The 22,453-nt window shown below is 40.3% G+C and overlaps 1 protein-coding gene across 2 annotated transcripts in view; it reads left to right on the forward strand.

Annotated features, from left to right (window-relative positions):
- The first annotated feature begins 2,488 nt into the window (after positions 1-2,488).
- The window catches only part of ube3a (ubiquitin protein ligase E3A), a 69,168-nt gene continuing 49,203 nt past the window's right edge, over positions 2,489-22,453 (forward strand). The window contains exons 1-3 of one of the 2 annotated variants that reach the window (XM_072577003.1): positions 2,489-2,992; positions 5,398-5,511; positions 21,566-21,610. In XM_072577003.1, coding sequence (XP_072433104.1) covers positions 21,609-21,610 — 2 coding nt within the window. In that variant the 5' untranslated portion in view covers positions 2,489-2,992; positions 5,398-5,511; positions 21,566-21,608. The remainder of the gene's footprint in view (positions 2,993-5,397; positions 5,512-21,565; positions 21,611-22,453) is intronic. The other variant, XM_072577002.1, reaches the window with a different exon arrangement.

The following is a 22,453-nucleotide window of genomic DNA, read 5'->3' on the forward strand; positions in this document are numbered from 1 at the left end:
CCTGAAATTTTTTTACTTGTTTTATAGGAGATAAACTAGTTTTAGTTTTTGATTCCAGGCAGATCTGCTCCAAACTGCCAAAGTTATTTGATCCCGGGTTCCTTAGCTAAAATCAACCTTTAAATATCCTGAACCAATGTTCTCAATGTTTAACCCACCTGCTATAAACTCTACAATAGAAATAATATTCCATTAACACTCAACAAGTCCCTACTATCTGATAATACTGGATTAGGTTCATTAAAAAAAACTGTATAATCTTGTTACATTGCTGTCAGAAAAGTGATCAACCCCATGTGCCACTATATTTGAATTCAAATTCGAAAATGATATTTATTTACAGATACCCTTCATCACAAATATGGTTTTGATCAAAGAACCATTGTTATAACGCAAGTACAGAACAACCTACAGAGCAGGTTTTTGATTTTGAACTCCCAACATGTCCCCATGCTAGTTCCCTATTGTCGTAGGACTTAGCAAATGACATTAATAGAAACCTGGATGTGTCCCACCTGTTGGGGGACTGGTGGTGTGAAATTTGGCAGAGTAAGGCACAATTTGCTTTGGGCACGGAGAGAAGATTGAGAAAATGTGGAACAACATAAGTGGAGTCGCATTTTTGAATCACTCCAGCCCCTCACCAGACTAAGCCCCAAGCCCCAGCAACCTCCACCCCCTTGCCACACCCCCTGTCCCTAACACCTGCCTTTCACATCAGGTCTCTCCAGATCCATCTTCTCCCATGCAGATCCATTCAATGCTTTTCCATTTGGCTGCTTCCAGATTCTGACACACCCTCTCAGGCCTTTCTGGATTTCTCCTCTGCTTATCACGGGCCTTTCTTGACCTCCCTTCTCCCACCCACTTACACAGTTCAATGCGATCCCCAACTCGACAAAAACATGTTTTCTGCTGAGCACTGGATTTCATGGACATTGAAACACCAGCATTAAAGTTAAAAAAAATCAAAAATGGAATGGAGAAATCAGAAATGATTTTAAAAGAAAAGAATAGAACTTTTACAGCACAAACAAAATGTCCTTTGGCATGTCAGATCTGTGCTGGTCATAAAGCATCTTTCTATTCTGGAACAATAACTGAAAGTGTTGGAGAAACTCAGTAACATTGGCAGCAACAGTCGAGAGAGAAACAGAGTTAATGTTTCAATTCCAGTATGACTCTTCTTCCAAAACAGTTCTCAGTTTTGAATAAGAACATATCAGACTCGAAATCCATATGGGTGGAGAAGGAAATACTGGACTCTCTTTAAGTTATTTTTAAAAGTTTTACTTTAAGTTAATGTGAATAGTGCCATGCATAGCAATGGTACACACATTCTAATGTGTTGATACTGAATACACGTGACAATGATTCAAATGGATAGAAATCTTGACTCTGTTTTTTCTCTTCACAGATGTTGCCAGACCTCCTGAGTTCCTCACTAAACAAAAGAAACTCAGATCAAAAACAAAAACAGAAACTGCTGCAAAAATTCAGCAGGTCTGGCAGCATCTGTGGAGAAGGGTCACCAGACCTGAAATATTAACTCCTACAGCCCAGAAGACTCAACATTGAGTCCTCCAATGTCAAATAACCTCCCTCCCCATCTCCCGACTCCCTTTCCAGCCCCTTCCCAACCCTTCCATTCCTCTCAGCCATCCACCCACTGGATTCATCCCAACCAGGTCGCACCCTCTACCTGTCTTCACCTATCTCTACTTCATCACCCTGCACCCCCCCCCCCCCCCAACCACCTTCTTTATCTGCAGCTCCCCTTACACCCACCCCCAGTCCTGGAGAAAGGGTTACACCTGAAATGTTGACTTCCTCACCTCTTGGTGCTACCTGGATTGCTGTGTTCTCCCAGCCTCCTACTTGTCTACCTTGGATTCCAGCATCTGCTGTTATTTTTGTGTCTGCTGAGATTTTCCAGCAGCTTCTGTTTTTGTTTCTGATTTGGGCTTTTTTTTTGTTTAGAGAGGAAAGCAGCAGGTTTGGCAACATCTATGGAGAAGGGTCACTGAACCTGAAACGTTAATTCTGCTTTCTATTCACAGATGCTGCCAGGCCTGTGGAGTCTTTCCAGCTATTTCTACATTTGTTTCTGTTGAGTTCCTCAATCTGTTTAACCCTTGCTTATAAGGCATCCTCTACCAATCCAGTTGAAGGCTGTGTGCTGGTTAGCTCAGTTAGTTAGGCAGTTAGCTTATAAAGCAGTGAAACAGCTAATAGCTGGGGTTCAATTCCTGCTTCTGGCTGAAATTACCATGAAGGGCTCTTCTTCTCAACCCTGAAGCATAGTGCCCTTCATGTTAAGGTCTGTGGCGACTACGCCTTTATAATGTAAAGTTGCTGCACAACAGTGGCTTGGGGGGGCAGAGGCACTAGTGAGTATAACAGCGAGGGTGCTGTTCCTTTAAGAGCCCAGATGTGTGAGGGGGCGGGGCGAAGAGGAATGGCAGTTGCCATGCGCGGCGCGGTGCAGTCTGGGAAAGCGCCAGCGAGAGAGTCGCCCTCACACCAAGATGGCGGAGCGGGGAGGCCAGGAGGAGTGGCGGCTGCAGGAGCAGCAACAGCAACAAGAGCGAGGTCCGCGCCAGCGGTGGTGTTAGAGCGGACGAGCAACGACACGACAGGGGCGGGGGAAAGCGAGCAGTTGTTCTTCGCCGCCCCTTTTTTTTTTCTGCAGCGTCAGTCTTAACCGGCGGGAGACCGTGGAGGGGGGGGAGGAAGGGGAGTGAGCCGGACGCTCAGCCGCCGCCGCCGCCGCCGCCGCAGGAGGAGGGAGGCTCGAGGGCGGGGAGGGAACCCTACAACCAACACGTACATCTCCCTCCTTTCCCTCCCACCTTGGAGAGCTGTCCGCACGCCGGCCCCTGGGAAAGGAGCGAAAAATTAAAAAAAAAAGCCCAGGCTGGAAGGCAACCCGCTTTCGTATGAATTCCGCCAAGGCCAGCTCGGAGTGTGCGCCACCAGAGGCGAACGCAAGGTCGGTGTTAGTTTAAACCCAACACCCGTCCCCTCCCCCCCCCCCCCTTCCCCTGGTGACCAGCACTCGGGGCCTAGTCTCTCTCTCTCTAGCTTTCCTTCACATCTATGAATTCGGTCTGATTACTTAGCTTGGCATTTCGAATGTTCTTTCTTCCAATTAGTGATTTTTCTTTTTAAAAAGGCCGTTTACTCTTTTGATTTATTTTCTTTTGTTTTGGCCAGCAAGTTGTTTGTTGTTTCCTAGTTTTTTTTTCCAATTTACCCCGCGAAAATGTAATCTTGTGCCATATGAGATCCTGGGTCACTTCTGCTAGGGTTCTTGCTGAAGAAGACTGAGAGGCTCGCAAAAGTCGGTTGGTTGTTCTTTGGGAGTCTGATAGAAACACAGAATTTTGAAAATACCTACCGTATCTGTCAGTATCTATGCAAAGAAAACACAAGTTAGTGATCCTTTATCAGAGCTTGTGTAGATCAAGTACCTGATTGCTGTTTGCCCCCTCTGTTGATGTTGCCTGACCTGTGGAGTATTTTTCTCATTTTCTGTTCACCTTTCAATTTCTTCAGTATCTTAGTACATTGCCTATTAGGTAGATGCTTTACACTAGGTGTTTGTGAGTGGTCAGTTTCAATTTAAAGTGAGAAATATTAATTCATAGGGTACCTTTTAGCATGTTGCCCCTAAATTAGTTGGTACTAACTTAGTAAAGGCTTTGCCATGTTTAATTGGAAAATAAACTGAGCCATGTGCCAATAAAATATGGCACAATTCAAGATATTCTGATTTGTACATGGTATTGTTTAAGATTGAAGTGTTTTGTAATAATTTGTTAAAATGCTGGACAAACTCAGGTCTGGCAGTCTCTGTGGAGAAGTAACAGTTAATGTTGTAAAGTTTGAGCCCAATAGTGCTACTATTCAGAACTTGAAGAATCGTGTTGATCCTAAAATTTTAATTCTGTTTTTGTTTACAGATGCTGGCAGATCACTGAATTTCTCCAGCACTTTTTGTTTATCTTATACGTCTCTTACATCCACAATACTTTGTTTTTATTGAAGTTGGTTGCATTTTGCTGACAAGTAGTGCATAGGACCAGTTTAAAGGAGCAGAGATGATTGTGTAAAATATGAATTATTAACGTTGTAATGATTTGACAAGGTTGTAGGTTGTAAAGTCTGTCATACTGAAACCTGACCTTTTAATGGGCTATATAAGTAGGGACATAAACAAAAATGTTATTAATTCCAGGGGTGTGGGAACTGGAACTGAGTAGCTTGAAGAGTCAGTCATGTAGGTATGGGTCTGAAATTATGTAGGTCAGACCAAGTAAGGATAACAGATTTCCCAAAGGAGATTAGTGAATCAGATAGGATTTTACAACAAGTGACAGTGGTTACATGATTACCATTAGACCAGCTGTTAATTTCATATTTTTAACTTCAAATGTCAATATTTATCAAGATGTGATTTGACGCCATTTTCGCAGAGCATTAGCACCTGTGGATTCTGGATTACTTATTCCATTGACTTTGCTGCCATGCCACCACTTCCCTGAAAGCTAAATTTGCCAAACCAATACACAATATTTCACCTCTGGTTATTTATGGTATTATGGTGGGAATGGTGTGCGGTAGAACTGACTGGATTTCCCTTAGAGGTGGCACAGATTCAATGGGTTGAATAGCCTCTTGTGATGCAGTGTTCTGATTTCAGCTGAAAGCATTGAAAAATTGACTAGTATGCTTTGTGTTACCTAGAGCCACTTCTAATATCTGTTAGCTGGCTTCTATTTTGCAAATTGATTTATTGTCTTTGAAATCATGTTTTGCTTATAGTGACTGCAGCAGTGTAAAATACATGTGACATATAGTTCCTATTATCCAGTCAGTTCTACCTGGTTCTTGGACTTTTACAATTTTTCCTGTCTAGGAGCATCAGTTGTAGCTCTCAGTCCTGTGACAAAGTAAAATTGTGTTGGTGTACAGGCACATGTCATCCTGAATATTGGATTGCCCCAGACAGCTTCAGGATTTAGTAAATCAATAATTTTAATAAAAGTTGATTGAGAGCAGTGGTATGTCAGTTGAGTTTTAATGATCAAATGTGCGTATTGACCTGTATCACCTGCTCAGTGACGAAAAATCTCCAGTGTTACATATCACTCCAATGGAGTAATTATCTTCACAAATAGCAAAAATTTCAAATTTGGATTTGATGTACCATGTAGAAAAATCTCATCTTCAATAGGGATTTCTCCCCAGATATGAAAATAATTTATTTCTGTTGAAACAGTAGGTATTATCTAACTAATTTATTGCAAGGGAGTAAACTTATCTCTGAATTGGCCATAATGGTTATTCTGCTTGCCTTCAAAATAACTTTGCTATAAATTGTTCTGTATTTAGGTCGTAAACACAGTAGAGTTGCCACAATTAGTTGGACTAGGGAGTTCTGATCACATACGTTTGCACAGACAAGACCAGAATACCTCAGATCGGCTCTCCAGATGGTGAAGTTATGTAAGTGTATCTCTTCCTTGGCTTAGCATTCCACAGACCAGGAATGTCCAGAATTGTAAGCTGGCTCTGCTGGTTAGTGCTAGCGGGACCACATTCTTGTGTGCCCAGGGTGACTTTAAGAAATTATTAAAGAGTTGCTAGAGAGAATAAACGGCGGTGGGTAAGGGAATCAAACCAGAGTGAGATTACATTGTCTGATGCTTCTGATTAAATTGTTTACATGTAATGCTACAACAGATTCTCAGGTGGTATGCTGATTCTAGACAGCATTCTACCCATGGTTCTTAACTTTCAGTTCTCTAATATGCTAACACTACGACTCTCTCTTCATAGTGAGAAAAGTATTTATTATATAGCACTTTCTGTGGTAAAATTATCAATGGGACCACAGTGCACAAAATTATTTATACTACAAGTACTTATCATTTTGGACAATCGGATTGAATTCATTTTGTTAACTTTGAATTATTTGCCATCCATGGATGAATAACCTCACTTGAAGGTTGCATTGAAATGGATTGGGCAACTTTTTTGGTAATTGAAAGCTGAAAATTCAAGAACCTAAGAATAATTGAATGTGTTTTTGTTCCATGTTAATGGTCAACTAATGTGGAGCAGTTTCAAACCTAGTATTCTGTTCAGGAATGTTTAATATGCCAGCTGACAAGACATTTGGAAGCATTTTTCACATGTACTGCTCAGAGAATCTGAAACAATCCCCTCAAAATGTTAGTTTGGAAACACCACTTCAAAACTGGAGTGTGAATCTTAATTTTCACTAATTTGTGCTGGGATTTGGTTGTAAAATTGGCCAAGTCAGTGTAGAGGATTGTGGAATTTAAAAAGAAAGCTACATCTTGCACACACTTGAGTTTGTTTTTTCATGATCTTTTCTGCTTGTTGAAGATGCAGTGATCCAAACTTGGGCTCTGCTTACAAACCCAGGTTGTAATTGATTGACACTGCTGCCTGTGCTAGTTCTGGAAGGCTCTTTAGATTGCATCTGTTTTTTTTAGGTACACAGGCACTAATTGGCACACTTATAAAGAATATTTATTTAAAAAGCTGATTGGTGGATACAGATTAATCTACTCATCAATTCTGCGTCTTTTTTGGCCACTTTCAGTAAATTTTAGCTTGAAGTGAGGATGCTTATCTTTGATAAATTCGCTTATCTTTGATAAATAAAACAGTATAGATATGCTATGGGATACATTTTCATAGGTCAGCGAAGTGCATAGGTTCTGTTACAATATGCAATTGTGTGTTTTTTTTGGAAATTTATGATTACATGGGTGCATTCTAGTAAGAATTTGAACTGTATTGTGACCAATGCAATTTCTTGATTGCACTCAAAGTTAAAAATATTCCCTCTTAAACTTGAAATATTCTTCTATAGCTGTCCATATTAGGGTGCTATACTAAAGGATTTTGGAATTGGGATCCTGAAATAAAACAGTTTAACTCTTGAGAACTGAATGGGTTTTGGAATAAGCACGTTTAGAATCATGGAATTCCTACAGTGCGGAAGGAGACCATTTAGCCCATCAAGTCTGCACCAACCTCCAAAAAGCATCCCACCCAGACTGGGTTTTTAGTTAGGCGAGTCTCTTTGGGGTAGTAACAAGGAGAAGGTGAGAACGTGACGAGATGGTAGAGGTCAGAGTAAAACATTGTGGTCCTGGAAAAGTACCGCTAGTCAGGCAGTGTCTGAGGAGAAGGGGAGATGACATTTTGATGCTGCATCATCGTGAAGAGCTTATGCTCGCAATGTCGACTCTCCTGCTCCTTGGATGCTGCCTGACCGGCTGTGCTTTTCTAGTACCACACGGTTTGATACTAACGAGCACCTAAGCCAATTGATTTAATTTTTGACTTGGGGGTGAATGAATGTTTAAAGTGGTGTTTGAGTATTCCTCAATTGAGTTGGAGCATTATTATACAAAGCAATTTAACAGATGCAAGAGAAAACAAGACCAAGATGATTCAGAGGCTGTCTTAGAATGTTGCTGGTGAATATACTTTGTAGGTACTTATTCACTTCAGAGTTTTTCTCATGCTTAATGATCACTAACAAATGATCTGAAATATTCAAACATTGTCAGTCAGGATTCCCTCTTTCAACTTATTTGGCAATGGTGCTTTAAGTTACAGTTGTTTCATGCTGTTCTTACCAGTGGCAACGGAGTTTAAATTACTTACCTACACAAAGGGAATTCCACAAATAATGGTAGAAGAGAGCACACAACTTGCACCACAATTTTTTATGGGAAATGAAGCTTCAAACCATAAATCTATTTGTGCATATTTGGCTCAGCATATATTAAAATGTAGTTCAATTTTAATTGTAATGCATTCAGAGGCCATGAAATCAATTATGAAGCGCAGAATGTGCTAAGCTGGCCTTAATAAAGAAAAATATATCACCAGGAATTTGGTTCCTGGTGTGCTTAAAATTTTGGGTGCAAATTGACAGCCGACTCAGAATCCATATACTACAGGAAAGGAGAATTACTTGGTATGTTAATGGTGGACACCAGGTACTGGCAGAAGTTCATCTGAATTGCTACAGAAGTTCCAATACACCAGTGGTGTAAAACAGCGCACATGATATAGAAAAGAATTTCCTCTGTTTTTCACCAAATGTTTGTATCGTAATAGTATTCTGGCAGAGAGCTTCAAAAAATTCCTGATTTGTAACTAACTAAATAATGGGAGGAAAAATAATTTGATTTAGTAGTGCCTCAATAAAATGTCGCTTGCATCTGAAATAAAGTGATGAAATGCTTAATACCTTGCACCTTCAAGTCAGCCCCCATTATTCCCTTGAAGTTAGTTCCCTTTCATTGCAGTTTTTTCTGCTTGTCTGGTAGAGTTACTAGATTATGCTTTGGTTTATTTCTCATTTTGTTGCTCATTTAGTCAGATACAATTATAAGGGATGAACTGGTATAAAAACTGTTAAATAGGGAATGTTTAGTTTTTAACTTTAACTACAGTAGGTCACCTTGATTCTGAAATTTACAGGAAATTACAACTGTTGTCTGACATCATTGAGGTAGAGTTACTCCTAACTTACTTGGATTCAGCCATTTATGGCAATGTGGCTATTGACTCAACATAGGCTAGAACTTAAATATCAGTATTCCAGAAATTGTATGATACTTGGCTCCAGATATTATATGAGCTTCCCTGTAGGAAATCTGTCAGGAACTTCCTGAATTAAGATTTTATTTAATGTTTAGACACAGTTAAGTCCTGCTTATGTTTTCATTCTGAGTCTTTCAAATTAAAGATCTACAGTTTTTGAAGTCTTATAACTGAATTAGGAGTGGGCACTTCAAATGGTGGAATGTAATTTGGCTTAGCTTGGTGAGTATTGTTGTTTCAGATATGCAAAATGGGGCTTACACACCCTGAATGGTCACTAAGTACACCATTACTGGCCAGCTAGCAGGACTTCCAGCCTCATCCCCTGTACCCTTTAAGGGAGGTTATGCACTCCTAAGGACGAAAGGAAATAATTATTTTTAAAGGTGACTTTATGAAATTAAAACTGCATTGTTCCTGGTATTATGCCTTGAAACATCACACATTTTGTTGAATTTCAATATGTTTTGGCTATTAATCTGTCATTACTAGTACTAAGTATAAATAGTATGGATTTATGAAGCTGCAACATTAACTGGTATGCGTTCTCAACAGATTCATAGCTGACCTGCTAAGTCTTGTAGAAATTTCTTTGCTTTTGCTGGCATACTGATTCACATCTATTAAGTTGAAATACTCCGTAAAAGAAACCCCAGCGCCATGCTTCATGTAAGAGCAGAACTGGAATATAAATGAGAGCATGAGTTAATATAGGTAGAGTCAGTATTTTTGGTAGCTTGTGCATCTTAATTATAAACTCTATCTGTAAACTGGACTCCATATCTTTTTCCCAATAGTTGTGTTAATTCATTGAACCGTGGTGAAGGTAGGGAGACTCAAAAGGAATTTAATCTGTATCCTTGTGATGGAATTCATAATTTTATTGCTACTTGTAAAATCTCCCTTTCCTTGTACATGGTTCTTTTCTACACTCTCCCATTTCTGCCTACCATATTAAAGTAAACTGGATTCCTAGTATTTTGTGATGTTTCAAAACCTGTTTCTTTGGTAGATTCATTTGAAATCCTGTCACTAACAAATGTGGGTTATGCAGCATGTTATGAAGTGATGTTATTTGCACCTTAAAATTGTGAGCAGTGTTTTCAGTTTGACCAAAAATGTGCAATTTGGAGTGCACTCACTTATAAATTGAATCCCTGGCGTGGAAGAGAACAAAGTTAAGTAAATTTAACGGGTAGCCCCAAATCAGGAAACCTGTTAGTGATTCCTACATAGTACCGGTTGACTATCCATCACCTCAGCCAGGAGCTACACAAAGAATACTGGTTTCTGAATGTATGGTAGCACGATCAATGGGATCGCTGAAAGAAACAGCAAATTAGGGCTGTTGGCACTTTTAGAACAGACAGTGGCTGCACTGAAGCTTAAAGAAGAGACATGAGAATTAAGAGCTGGAGAAATACATTTGCAGTTCACCTTTATGCTAATCCTTTTGTTTAACAGAGGTAGCTGACTCGCTGGTAGCAATTACTTTGAGTAAGCATGTTGATTTCAAGGCCAGTTTCTCCAGAGTGCTTTGAATTGATCCTTGGGGCTGTGTCATTGAATCTCATTCCAAAATCACCACCAATCAAGGCATCACCTGATAACTTGACTGAAAGAAAGGCAAGAGTTTTCTCCTCGTGCCGGGCCAGTATTTAGGTTTTCTGGTAGGTTGAAACATAATTCACAGCTATTTATGAGACTGCCATATGAAAGTTTCTTGATGAATTTTATTGCTTGTAAAGCACTGGTGTATCCTGAGCATGTGAATGCACTTTATTTTAAGCACAGGTGGCTGAGTCCAAGAAAGGTCTGCCTCCATGCTGTATGACTCTCTCACTTCGTTGCTGACTTGAACTTGGTGCAAAAGCCATCTGTATTTTGTCTCACCTTTCCACCATTCTGTTTTTACCAGCTGTTCTCCTTGTGCTACAGGGAACAAACTTTGCCGTGTTTCTATTTCTGAAGGCCAGGATTTGGTTATAGAGTTGACTGACTGCAGTTGAGGCTACGAGAGACCAAAACCTAGGTCAAAGGCCAAAAATGTCAAAACAATACTAATTTTGGGAATAAATCCGTTGACCAAATAACACCATTGTAAAAATGTAGAAACTGCAACTGTGTTGTTAAATCTATCTTGTTGTTTAAATTGGTGATTTGGTACAATAGGAACAATATCACTATAATGTCTTGTACTTACAATCAGGTTTGCCAGATGGCAAGCTGACTCTTCCATCAAAAAAAACTGCATCAAAACCATGAATTCCCATCTGGGTAAATTCGCTTTGCAAACTTCCCTTTTTGCAATATATCATCTGTTAAAAATCACCCTGAAGAAAGTTAGGCTCTTTTAAAGGGAGGCAACTGAATGGCATCCTGATTGTTATTATTGATGAAGAACCTCTCTAGCTCTGGAACAGTAATTTGTGAAATGTCAATTATTTTCTGTATTTTTTATATGAAATTATTTTAATATTTGCAATTTTAGAATGATTTGTATGCTGCAATCCGATTTCTCTGGAAAATTTATGGAAGAGAGGGGCTGATCAGTATGTTTGCTTCTGATTTGCAGTCTGTGGGAATACTCAAGTGTGATTGACTGCTTTAATCTACATGGTGATGTTAGTGCTGTCAAAGAATGTGAAATCCATACCACAATAATTCTAGATCTTTCTGCCCAACTTTCTTTGAAGTCCATAACAAATGTCATTCCATTGCCTCTGACTCCAAAGTTCATGATATTGTATTTAACGTTTAGAACTAGAAAATGTTGGGGTGTAATCTAGTCATTTGAATTCTGATTGAATTTTTAACCATTAGCTTCCCATTTTTGTGTTTAATCACTTAGGTTGCCATTTGCTGATCGAATTCAGCTATGAAGTGAGGCACAGACTGTATATCTTCGATGTGTTAACCTGCAGTGGATAGCATAATTCAATAATATTTTTGAATGCAGTGGACAAAGTGGTTTTAAATTATGAAATTAAATCATACAATCATGATGAATGACAGAATTTGGAAAATATTAGTTTGCTGCTATATGGTACTTTTATTTTGTTTTGTTTCTGCAACAAAATGTGTTAAACACAAGTCTTGCATCTCCTGGAATCTGGGTTCACATACAATCAAGGAGGGATGATAATCTTTTCTAATTATACATGTCTTATGTGAAACACTTCAGACTGGGCTGTTATCGCTCAGTGATGGAAGTTGAGCAACAGAAATTTGGAGTAATCTGAAAACCAGACAGTGTACTGAGTCCGCTTGAATTTATGGTCAGTTGTCACCCCCAGATGTTGCTAGTGGGCATTTAGGTGATTGTAACACCATTGAGTGTCAAGGGGTGGTGATTAGATTGTCTCTTATTGGAGATGGACATTGCCCTGCATTTGTGGTGTGAATGTTATTCATCACTTATCAACCCAAACCCGGACATCGTTCAGATATTGTTGCATTTGAAGATGGACTGCTGTATTATCTGAGGAATTTCAAATGGTTCTGAACATTATGCAGGCATTGGTGAATATCCCCACTTCTCACCTTATGAAACAGCTGACGATAGTTGGTCATAGGACACAAAGGAGCTGCTGCAGATGTCCGGGAGTTGAAATGACTGACCTCCAACAACCATGACCATCTTCCTGTGTGTCAGGTATGACTCCAACCAGTGCAGAGATTGCCACGATACTCAGTGATCCTTGATGCTGCATTACTCAAATACGGTCTTAATGTCAATAGCTGGCGCTTTCACCGCACCTCTGGAATTCAGTTTGAACTCTGGCTGTAATGATGTCAGGGGTTGAGTGGCCCTGGTGGTACCCAAACTGGGCGTTGCTGAGCAGGTGTTGCTTGATAACACTGTTTATGACACCTTCCCTCACTTCACTGATGATTGAGAGTAGACTGCTGAATCAGTAATTGACCAGATTGGATTTGTTCTGCTTATCTACAGGATGTACCTGACCTGTTTTCCACATTGTCAGATAGATGCTGGAGTTGTAACTGAGCTTGATGGGAATAGCAAGTTCTGGAGCACAAGTCTTCAGTACAACTGCCAGAATGTTTTCAAGGCCCATACCCTTTGCAGTATCCAGTGCTCTCACGTAAGTGAATCAAATTTGTTGTAGACTAGTATCTTTTAATGCTGGGGACCAATGGATGAGGCCAAGATGGACTGTCCTGGCAATAATGGCTGAAGATTGGTGTAAATGCTTCAGCCTTATCTTTTGCACTGATGTTTTGGGCTCTTTCATCATTGGGAATGAGGCCTTCTCCAATGCATTGTTTAATTGTCCATCACTGTTCCTAGCTGGATGTAGCAGGATAGCAGAGCTTAGATCTGATCTCCCGGTTGTTTGATTGCTTAGCTTTATCTGTCACTTGCTGTCTATGTTGTTTGGCATGCAGGTAGTCCTGTTTTGTAACTTCACCTCAGGTTGACACCTCATTTTTAGCATGACCACAAGTACTCTCCATTGAACTAGCTTGATCCCTGCATTGAGTGGGGATTTGGTTTGTCATGAGATTACACATTATGCTGGAATACAATTCTGCTGTTGATGGCCTGCAGGGTCTCATGGATGCCCAGTCTTAATACTGTGATGGCACAGCATGATGCGATGGAGGAACTGCATTGTGGTCTGTCTACCTAAAAGTATCATGGACGGATACATCTGCACCAGACACATTGGTAAGGAAAAGGTTTAGTATGTATTTCTCCTTGGTTCTCTCACCAGCTGCTGCAGACCTGGTCTGGTAGCTGTGCCCTTTTAGGATCTGACCAGCTTGATCTGCTGTGCTGCCATCGAGCCACTTTTAGCAGTCAACATTTAAGTCCCTCACCCAGAGTACATTTTTGCTGTTGCCACCACTGTGCTTCCAGCAAGTTTTGCTCAACATAGAGGAATACTGATTCATCAGCTGAGGGAGGACAGGTACATGGTAATCAAGAAGCTTCTTTTCTATGTTTAACCTGAAGCCGTGAGATGACTTGGAGTCAAGTGTAAATGTTGAGTGCTATCTTATTTCATTTCTTTGAGGTTTTGTAGTGATTGACACAACTGAGTGGCTTACTAGGCCAATTCAAAGGGCAGTTGAGAGTGAACTATATTGCTGTGGTTCTGGAATCAAATGTAGGCAAGACCAAACAGATTTCCTTCCCTGAAAGACATGAGTGAGCCAGATGAACTTTTCAGGCAATTGACAATGGTTTCATGGTCATCACTAGATTCCAGATGTTGTATATTAAATCCAAATTCCAACATCTGCCATAACTAATTCAAACCCAGATTCCCAAATAATTAGATCATAGAATCCTTACAGTGTGGATGGAGGCCATTCGGCTCAAAGTTCAATCTGTCCCTCCAAACAGCATCCCATCCAGACCCACTCCCTTATTCTGTCCCTCTAACCCTGCATTTCCCATGGCTGATTTATCTAGCTAGCACATCCCTGGACACTATGGGAAATTTAGCATGGCAATTCCACCAAGTTGGCACAGCTTTGGACTTTGGGAGGCAATCCATACAGACACGGTGAGAATGTGTGGCGTTTGCACAGCAAGTTGCCTGAGGGTGAAATCAAACATGGGTCTCTGACGCTGTGAGGCAGCTGTGCTAACCACTGAGCCATCATGCCACCCTGTTTGATATCGTTCAGGCCATCGAACTAACTGAGCAAACCGACAATCTCTCCAGCCTTAAGTGCATCTCAAATAAAGACATCCACAAACCACCTACCTGACATCTATCCAGTCAGCAACTTGTTTTCTGATTTGTTTGTGGGCATCACGGTGGCTCAGTGGTTAGCACTGCTGCCTCACAGTACCAGGGTCCCAGGTTCGATTCCAACCTAGGGCAACTGTCTGTGTGGAGTTTGCACATTCTCCCCGTGACTGCGTGGGTTTCCTCTGGGTGCTCCGGTTTCCCCTCTCAGTCCAAAGATGTGCAGGTCAGGTGAATTGGCCATGCTAAATTGCCCATAATGTTAGGTGCATTAGTCAGAGGGAAATGTCTGGGTGGGTTACTCTTTGGAGGGTCGGTGTGGACTTGTTGGGCAGAAGGGCCTGTTTCCACATGTAGGGAATCAAATCTAATCTAAAGTGACTATCTGGTAATGCCAGTACTTACAGTCCATACCTAATTCACCTGGAGAGGTGTTGGGTGCCACTTTATTGAACTGCTCAATCGACATCTCAAAAACAAACCCCAGACTTTCTGATCATAATCACATTGCTGTTTATGCCCTTGGCGTATGCGCGCTCGCGATATTTGGCATGTTTCTTACATTACAACAATGATTGCACTTCAAAAGTACTTTATTGGTTCTTACATTGCTTCTGAGGCATCCAGACTTTCTTTTTTGCAACTGATATTTTTGAATTTTTTTTAATCAGTCATGGTGGCATTGCTGGTTGGACAGCATTTATTGTTCAGTCCTAGTTGCCCTTGAGAAGGTGGTGGTGGTGGTTAACTGCCTTGAACCTCTGCAGTCGCAGTCGTCATGCTGTATGTTGATTTCTAGATTAATGTTCTCATGGTAATATCATTAGGCAGTCACCTCCCCCATTGACTTTGGACCAGTGAGGTCACAGTGTCAGGTCAAACATTAACAAAGAAAGCTGCTGATTACCATGTACCCCCAATATCCTGATCCTATCTGATGAACCAGTTGAACACCACTTGGAGGGAGCACTGAGTATGGCAACAGTGCAAATGTACTCTGTGTGGGAGAGTTTAATGACCATTACAGTTAGTGGCTTGGCAGCATCACTGTTCACTGAGCTGGTCACGTCCTAAAGGACATAGCTGCTACTTTGCATCTGTGGCATGTACTAAGAGAACCAACAAAGAAAGACATTTGACTTCATCCTGTCGAATCTGCCTGCTGTAGATGGTTCTGTCATTGACTGTATCAGAGTGACGACTGCACTGTCTTTGCCAACTCAAAGACCTGCCTTCCCACTTAGGGATGCTTTTATTATGTTGTGCGGCATTATCACCATACAAAGATGACTCGGAACAGATTGAGCAACTTAAAATTGCATATCCATGTGCAACACAATCTGCAGTCTCACTTTCCAGCATAACCCCTACTGTACCATTTACATCAAGCCAGAATATCAACTTGACCATGTCCATACTGTTCTGTAATCTGAGGTATTCCTCCTCATTGTTTAGCACACTGGTTTTCTTGACAGTTTTGGAACAGCTCAAGAGGACTGGATTGGAGGGAGCTAATGTAATCCCACTATTTCTATTAAAAGGTAGAGAGAAAATAGGAAATTACAAACCAGTTAGCTTGACATTGATTGTGGAGAAAATGTTAATGTCCATCATGATTTAGTAGCAGAGCATTTGTAAAATACTGACAGGATCAAACAGATTTAACAAAGATTTATAAGAGGGAAATCATGCTTGACAAATCTACTGGAATTTTCTGAGGATGTAATTAGTAGTATTAATAAGGGGAAACCAAAAGAACTGGGTTACTTGGACTTTGCACAGGCTTTTGATATTACTTTAAAGGCATGAAAAAATAGAAACTATTTCATATCAACCAATGAGAAATGGGCTGTGACTCACTAGGTGGTTGTTCGCTCAACATATTTTCCTAATACCTAAAATATTAAAATTCTTAGGTCAGGATTGCATAAAGATGTCATCAAAGTTTGCATGTATGCCTTACAAGTCATGTACTATGAAGCTCCACCTCCAGCTAAATCTCTGTACGTACTTCTAATGCCAACTGCTAAACTTAATCTTACAACACCAGGTTAAAGTCCACTAGGTTTACTTGGTAGCTCTAGTTTACAGAGTGCTGCTCCTTCAGATAGCTGTGGAGCAGGATCTTAAGACACAGAATTTATAGCAAAAGATTACAGTATCTTGCAATTGAAACTATATTTGAACCAACCAAGACAGTGCTCTGAAAGCTCGTGCTTCCAAATAAACATGTTGGGCTATAACCTGGTGTTGTGTAATTTTGTCCACGCTGGCACCTCCACATCATAATTGCTAAACTAACAGCGTCGTATGAAATTGTGCACAATACCTACCTAAAACTGGGAATGGGACTCTTTTTTTTTTAAGGGTTATAAATTCTTCAAATTTTTCTGAATGGGTGCCTAATTTTACTGCAAAAATGGTAGTGGAGGAGCTTAATTTTTATTTGCAAGGTTTGGTTTGCCTAATGAAGTGCAATCAGATCAAGGTTCAAATTTTACTTCATAAATGTTTAAGAAGTTAGGACTAGTTTGGGGATGAAGCAAATTAAGCCTGTTGCTCATAAACCACAATCTAAAGGTGGTAAGAGAATTTTTTTTATTTTGGATAATAGATTAGAAAATGAAAATTGGGCATTTGTATACAGCTAAAACGTACCAAGAGATTTTTTCTGCAAAACTGTAATGTCAAGAGGGACTGTGTTGCATATGTTGGCAATGCGAGCTGTTACTTTTCAGTCTGTTTTTACACCCATAATATTTGTGTCAAACTTTTTTTTTCTCTCTTGCTCATAAGTGTAAGTACATGTTTCGTAGTTAAAAGATAATAGCTTGGGTCGCATAGTAAGTTGTTAACCTTTTTTTCATTTGTTAAAGAGTAGGTTTATGTATAATAGTTTCCCTTTTAATGGCAAAGCCTGCTGTGAAGTACATTTTCCTAGTGACTTCTCCTCATATGCATATCATTGACTGAAAACATGGTTGCAGCATTTACCTACAACACAGCAGGTTCGTTGGAGTTTACCTGGCATACAGGAAGATTGGTGGTAGTTGTTGGAGTTCACTCATCTCAGCTCCAGGGCATCTCTGCAAGACTTCCTGAGGATAGTGACCTAGCTTCAATTATTTTCAGCTGCTTTATTAATAACTTCCCCTCCATCATATGGTCAAAAGTGGGCATATTTGCTGATGAAACCATTCACGACAAATCAGATGCTAAGGCACTCCAAGACCAAATGAGTTAAGACCTGGACAGTCTCCAGACTTCGGCTGATAAGTGGCAAGTTACATTCACACCTCTCAAATGACTAGCAATGACCATCTCCAATAACAAATAATCTGAACAATGCTCCCTGACATTTACTGGTGTTACCATCACTCAATACAATGTCCTAGAGGTTACCATTGACCAGAAACTGAACTGGACTAATCACAAATACAATAGCTACAAGACCAAGCCAGGCAATAAGAATGCGGCAGAGCCTGCTCACCATCTCCAAGGCACAAGTCCGGAATGTCATGGAATGCTGCTCACATGCCTGATTGTGTACAGCTTGAACAACACTCAAGAAGCTTGACATCATCCAGAACAAAGCAGCCAACTTGGTAGACACCACAAAAATCCAGTCCCTCCACTACTGTTGCAGTAGTGTTTCCCATCTACAAGATGCACTGCAAAAATTCACCAAAGATCCTTGCGCAGCACCTTCCACACCCACAGCCATTACCTTCTCGAAGGAGGAGAGCAAGAGATACATGGGAACCCCACCACCTGCAAGTTCCCTTCCAAACCACTCACTGTCCTGACTTTGAACTATATCACCATTCCTTGTGTGTCGTTGGGTCCAAATCCTGGAATTCCCACTCTAATGTTTTGTGAATCTACCTATGCCACGAGGACTATAGCAGTTCAAGAAAGTGGCTCACCACTCCCACCACCACCTTTTCAAGGCCAGTGAGAAATGGACAATAAATGCTGGCATGGCCACTGATTTCCACATCCCACAAATTAATTACTTTTATGAAGTGACTGCAGGGGGGTACTGGCTGTGAATCACTTGAAAGCATAGTCATGTTGCAAATGGAGTCACAAAATTGCAAAAATCCAGTAGAGTTTCTATATAAAAGACAAAGGCAAATCATATTAAGTCATAACGATCTGGCACCAGATACCATTAATCCTCTATCCCAGCAAATAATGCAATTTGATGTCCTTCTTTTGTTCTGGTTACAACTGCTTTGTAAATATGTATTGTAATTATAAGTGTCAGAGCAAAAGCTAATGTGTCAGTTTACATCATGAAAGTTTTGCAGTTGCTTTGTAGTAAAAGTTTTTAAACGTACAGTTTTTTTTAAAATCAGCATCTTTTCTTTTGTATTAAATATTCTAAATTGGCAAGGATTTGTCACAAGATTTGTGCCAGCAATTCAAGATTGGTTTGGCAATATAGATCCATGGTTCAATTCTTTTGAAATCCAAGTTGGTTACCTCATCTAGGGCAAATTGTTTTCTCAGCCCCACAAACGCAGCTATTTCGTTTGGCAAACCTTTTGCATCTGATGACAGGCTCAATCGTTTGCTCTCACTCGCTCCACTTGCTTGCTATCCCTCCTCACTTTCTCGTTCGCTCTCCCTCCCCGCTCGTGCTTTTCCTCCTTCCCGCTCACACTGTCACTCTCCCTCCCTCCCTGCCTGCGCTCTCGCTCTCCTTCCCTCTGTCCCACAATTGTTCCTCTGCTAGTTCTTTCTTTCTGCCTACCCACTCCTCCTTTTTCATCTTTGATGGTTGTGCACCCAGTTGTTTGAATTCTGCTTTAGCCATGAGGCCCGGGTTGAAGTTCCATCTCCTGCAGGAGATATGTGAAGCCATCACTGAACAGGTTGAGTAGAAAATATCTAGTATTGTCTCCAAAAAACTTGCTCCTTGATGTGTTCACTTCTCCATTGGGGCTCTTTTGATCCCACTTCCAACCAGGCTTCTCATCACTTTTGGTTCTGTTTTTCTGTTGTTTAGGAAATAAATACAATGGGGCATTTTTCTACAATAAAACCACTATCGTGAAATGCAGATTCACATTTCAGTCACTTGTTTTGGCTTTTCAGTATTAGTGCTTGATCAAGTCATCTCTTCTCTGTTTTGATTTTTACCATCTTTTCTAAAACTTTGTAAAATCCATTATTTTCTCTACATTATTTCTGCCATGCACTTCAATTTTTGTTTCCTTTCATTACCTATACAAACCTGTGGCGTTATCATGGTGTATACTTCTAGGCAGCAATACCCATCCCTTGGCTCTTGCTGTTAACTGAAGAGAGGAAGAATTTAGAGGCAGACGTAACACTGAGCCAAGACTGATATATGGAACAACGTGACATACAGTCATGACAGACTGGAAAGTTAGGACAGAACAGGACAGCTGGGCCTGGGACAAATTGAGAACTAGGATAGAGTGAAATATAGCAAGGTCAGAGACGGGGTAAAGGAGACAAATATGTATTTGTTTTGCAAATGTTCTATAAGTAGCTCTTGAAATAGTTATGTTACTTTTGGTGTTTAAAACTGTGTAAAGTTATAAACTTGTATGTAGAAATAGTTGCAAATTGCTTTCATTTGGTACACATTGTACTGTGACACTGAACATTGCATTTTAATATTGCATTATGGGCGGCATGATGGCACATTGGTTAGCACTGTTGCCTCACAGTGCCAGAGACCCGGGTTCAATTCCCGCCTCAGGCGACTGACTGTGTGGAGTTTGCACGTTCTCCCCATGTCTGCGTGGGTTTCCTCTGGGTGCTCCAGTTTCCTCCCACAGTCTAAAAATGTGCAGGTCAGGTGAATTGGCCATGCTAAACTGCCTGTAGTGTTAGGTATAGGGGTATGGGTGGATTGCGCTTCGGCAGGTCGGTGTGGACTTGTTGGGCCGAAGGGCCTGTTTCCACACTGTAATGTAATCTAATCTAATCTAATTATGGATGCAGGGTAACTAGGATTTAACCTTGTTGCCATTCGACAGCTCCTTCAGTACCAAGGCTATTGCTAAGACATTGGGTTCAACCTAACAATGTTTGATTATTAAGTCAAACGTTGCTTTAATATTGTCTTCTGAGGAAAACTTTATTCTGAAGGATTGACTGCTACAAAAGACATGGTTTAGATTTTTCACATCCGAAGGGCTTTGTATTTTTAAAGATTCGGATCGGGCAGATGGGTCACTCAATACCTGAAACAACAGTCTGCAGTCAGGTATTCTAAAAGTAGTATAGTACTGTCACTTTCAAATTTGGAATAATCCACATTTTGCATCCCATTGCAATTCAGTTGTACAGCTATGCAAAAATCATTGGAGCATTAACAGGTCTTCGTCATCAAGTGCTTTTTGCCAACTGTCAGAATTAAATAAAACAAAAATCTGCAACTTGAGCCATACCAGAATGCAGAAAATTAATGGTAAGATGATTTGAAAAGGACATGTAAAAGCCTGAATACTAATGAGTAAGCTGTATTAAAATAGCTCTTAACCAGACTGAATGATTGCCCCTGACAATGGCCTGAATATGATGTCAGTGCTTTACCACAAGTTGCTGCTGTTCAGTACTGGAGGAGTTGACAACCACTTTTATCATTTTTCTTGCTCTGGTAAATTCAGCTGAAGGGTTAAGGACTGTATCACAACAGAGAGAAAAAAATGATGGGTTATATTTACAGGCTGGTGTCTTCTTGAAATAATATCAGCAAAATTGATCTATTTTGATTGAGAACTCATTTCAGCAACACATTTAGGTGCCACAGAGAGTTCTCGCCATCTGCTGATTGGTTGCCCTTAGATCCATGTACTTACAAGGTTGGTCCCTGACTCCTCGTATATTTCTCATTGTCTCATCTGGTTTGTCTTGGTAAACCAATTTCACGGACCTTAACAGTACATTGGAATGGTTTTTCTGAATTTTGTTTTGTTATCTACAAGAAGTCTGTGCCCCTAACCTTTTGTGGATAATTAAATATGTTTATTTTTATCTGCATTTCCAGAGATCGTGGATGTTAAGTATTCTGAAATTGGACTATAGTTATACTATACCCTAAAGTGATCTTCTCTAACAAAGCAACTTGTCTGTGGATGATAGTTATTCTCAGGACATAACTCATCGAGTAATGACATTGTCTCTTCTAATTGCAGTGCACAGGGAGAACCTCTAGCAAAAAACCATACAGCAAGCCGAATGTGAGTTACTTTTGTTTTTAATATATTGTAAGCTTCATCCAATATCACGCTTGAAAGTGATTTGATAAGCACAGTGCCTTGATAGAACAGAACTTGAATACTGCTGAAGAGAGACTTTATTGTGAAATGTTTTGTCTTTGGGTCCTCAGGGCAAATGCAAGAATGCCAAATTTCAAACAATCTCAATAACTTACGCTACATGAGAAAAGAATGCCAATAGCTTTTCAAATTGACTTTTGCTGAAGCATTGCCATGGTGCAAGTATTGGGAAACTATCTCCCCAGTTCACTGATAAATCAAAAGCAAGTACGATGTTTGAACATATTCCTTTGGTTTGTTTAAATGAGTCCCTGCACATGTCACTCTTCTTTTAACAAGTGTAAATAAGCTGCATTGTAAGTTTGAATGAGTACCTTAAATAGATGGTTGGTATAGCTATTCAGATACTGAGGAGGATTGTTCACCAAGTATTGTCCATTGAAAAATCAGATCTAGCGGTAGCCGCTTCAGTGTGGGTCTGCACTCTTGCCTCCTATGAGCAATTGAGGGAGTGTGTTAATTGATTCAGTTGTCCAATCTGAAATTTATGGTCTATGTAACTGGCATCACTAGCCCTGCAATTCATTACACTGTTGCTCACTTTTGTGGGTATGTAGAATGACGTTTAAAAAGAAAACTTTAAATAGCTTGTAACTTTTAAAAAAGCATACAGCCAGATGGCTTGTTGGTAATTTAGCACTTCTAGGTGCCAACCAGGACAGCAAAATACTGGAAATGTGTTTGATTTACCAGGATATAGTGGTTTTCCTTTGGCTTTTGTGATTAAACTTATTGCATGTGCTC

The sequence above is a fragment of the Chiloscyllium punctatum genome, chromosome 9, assembly GCF_047496795.1.
Source record: "Chiloscyllium punctatum isolate Juve2018m chromosome 9, sChiPun1.3, whole genome shotgun sequence".
Classification (NCBI taxonomy): Eukaryota; Metazoa; Chordata; class Chondrichthyes; order Orectolobiformes; family Hemiscylliidae; genus Chiloscyllium; species Chiloscyllium punctatum.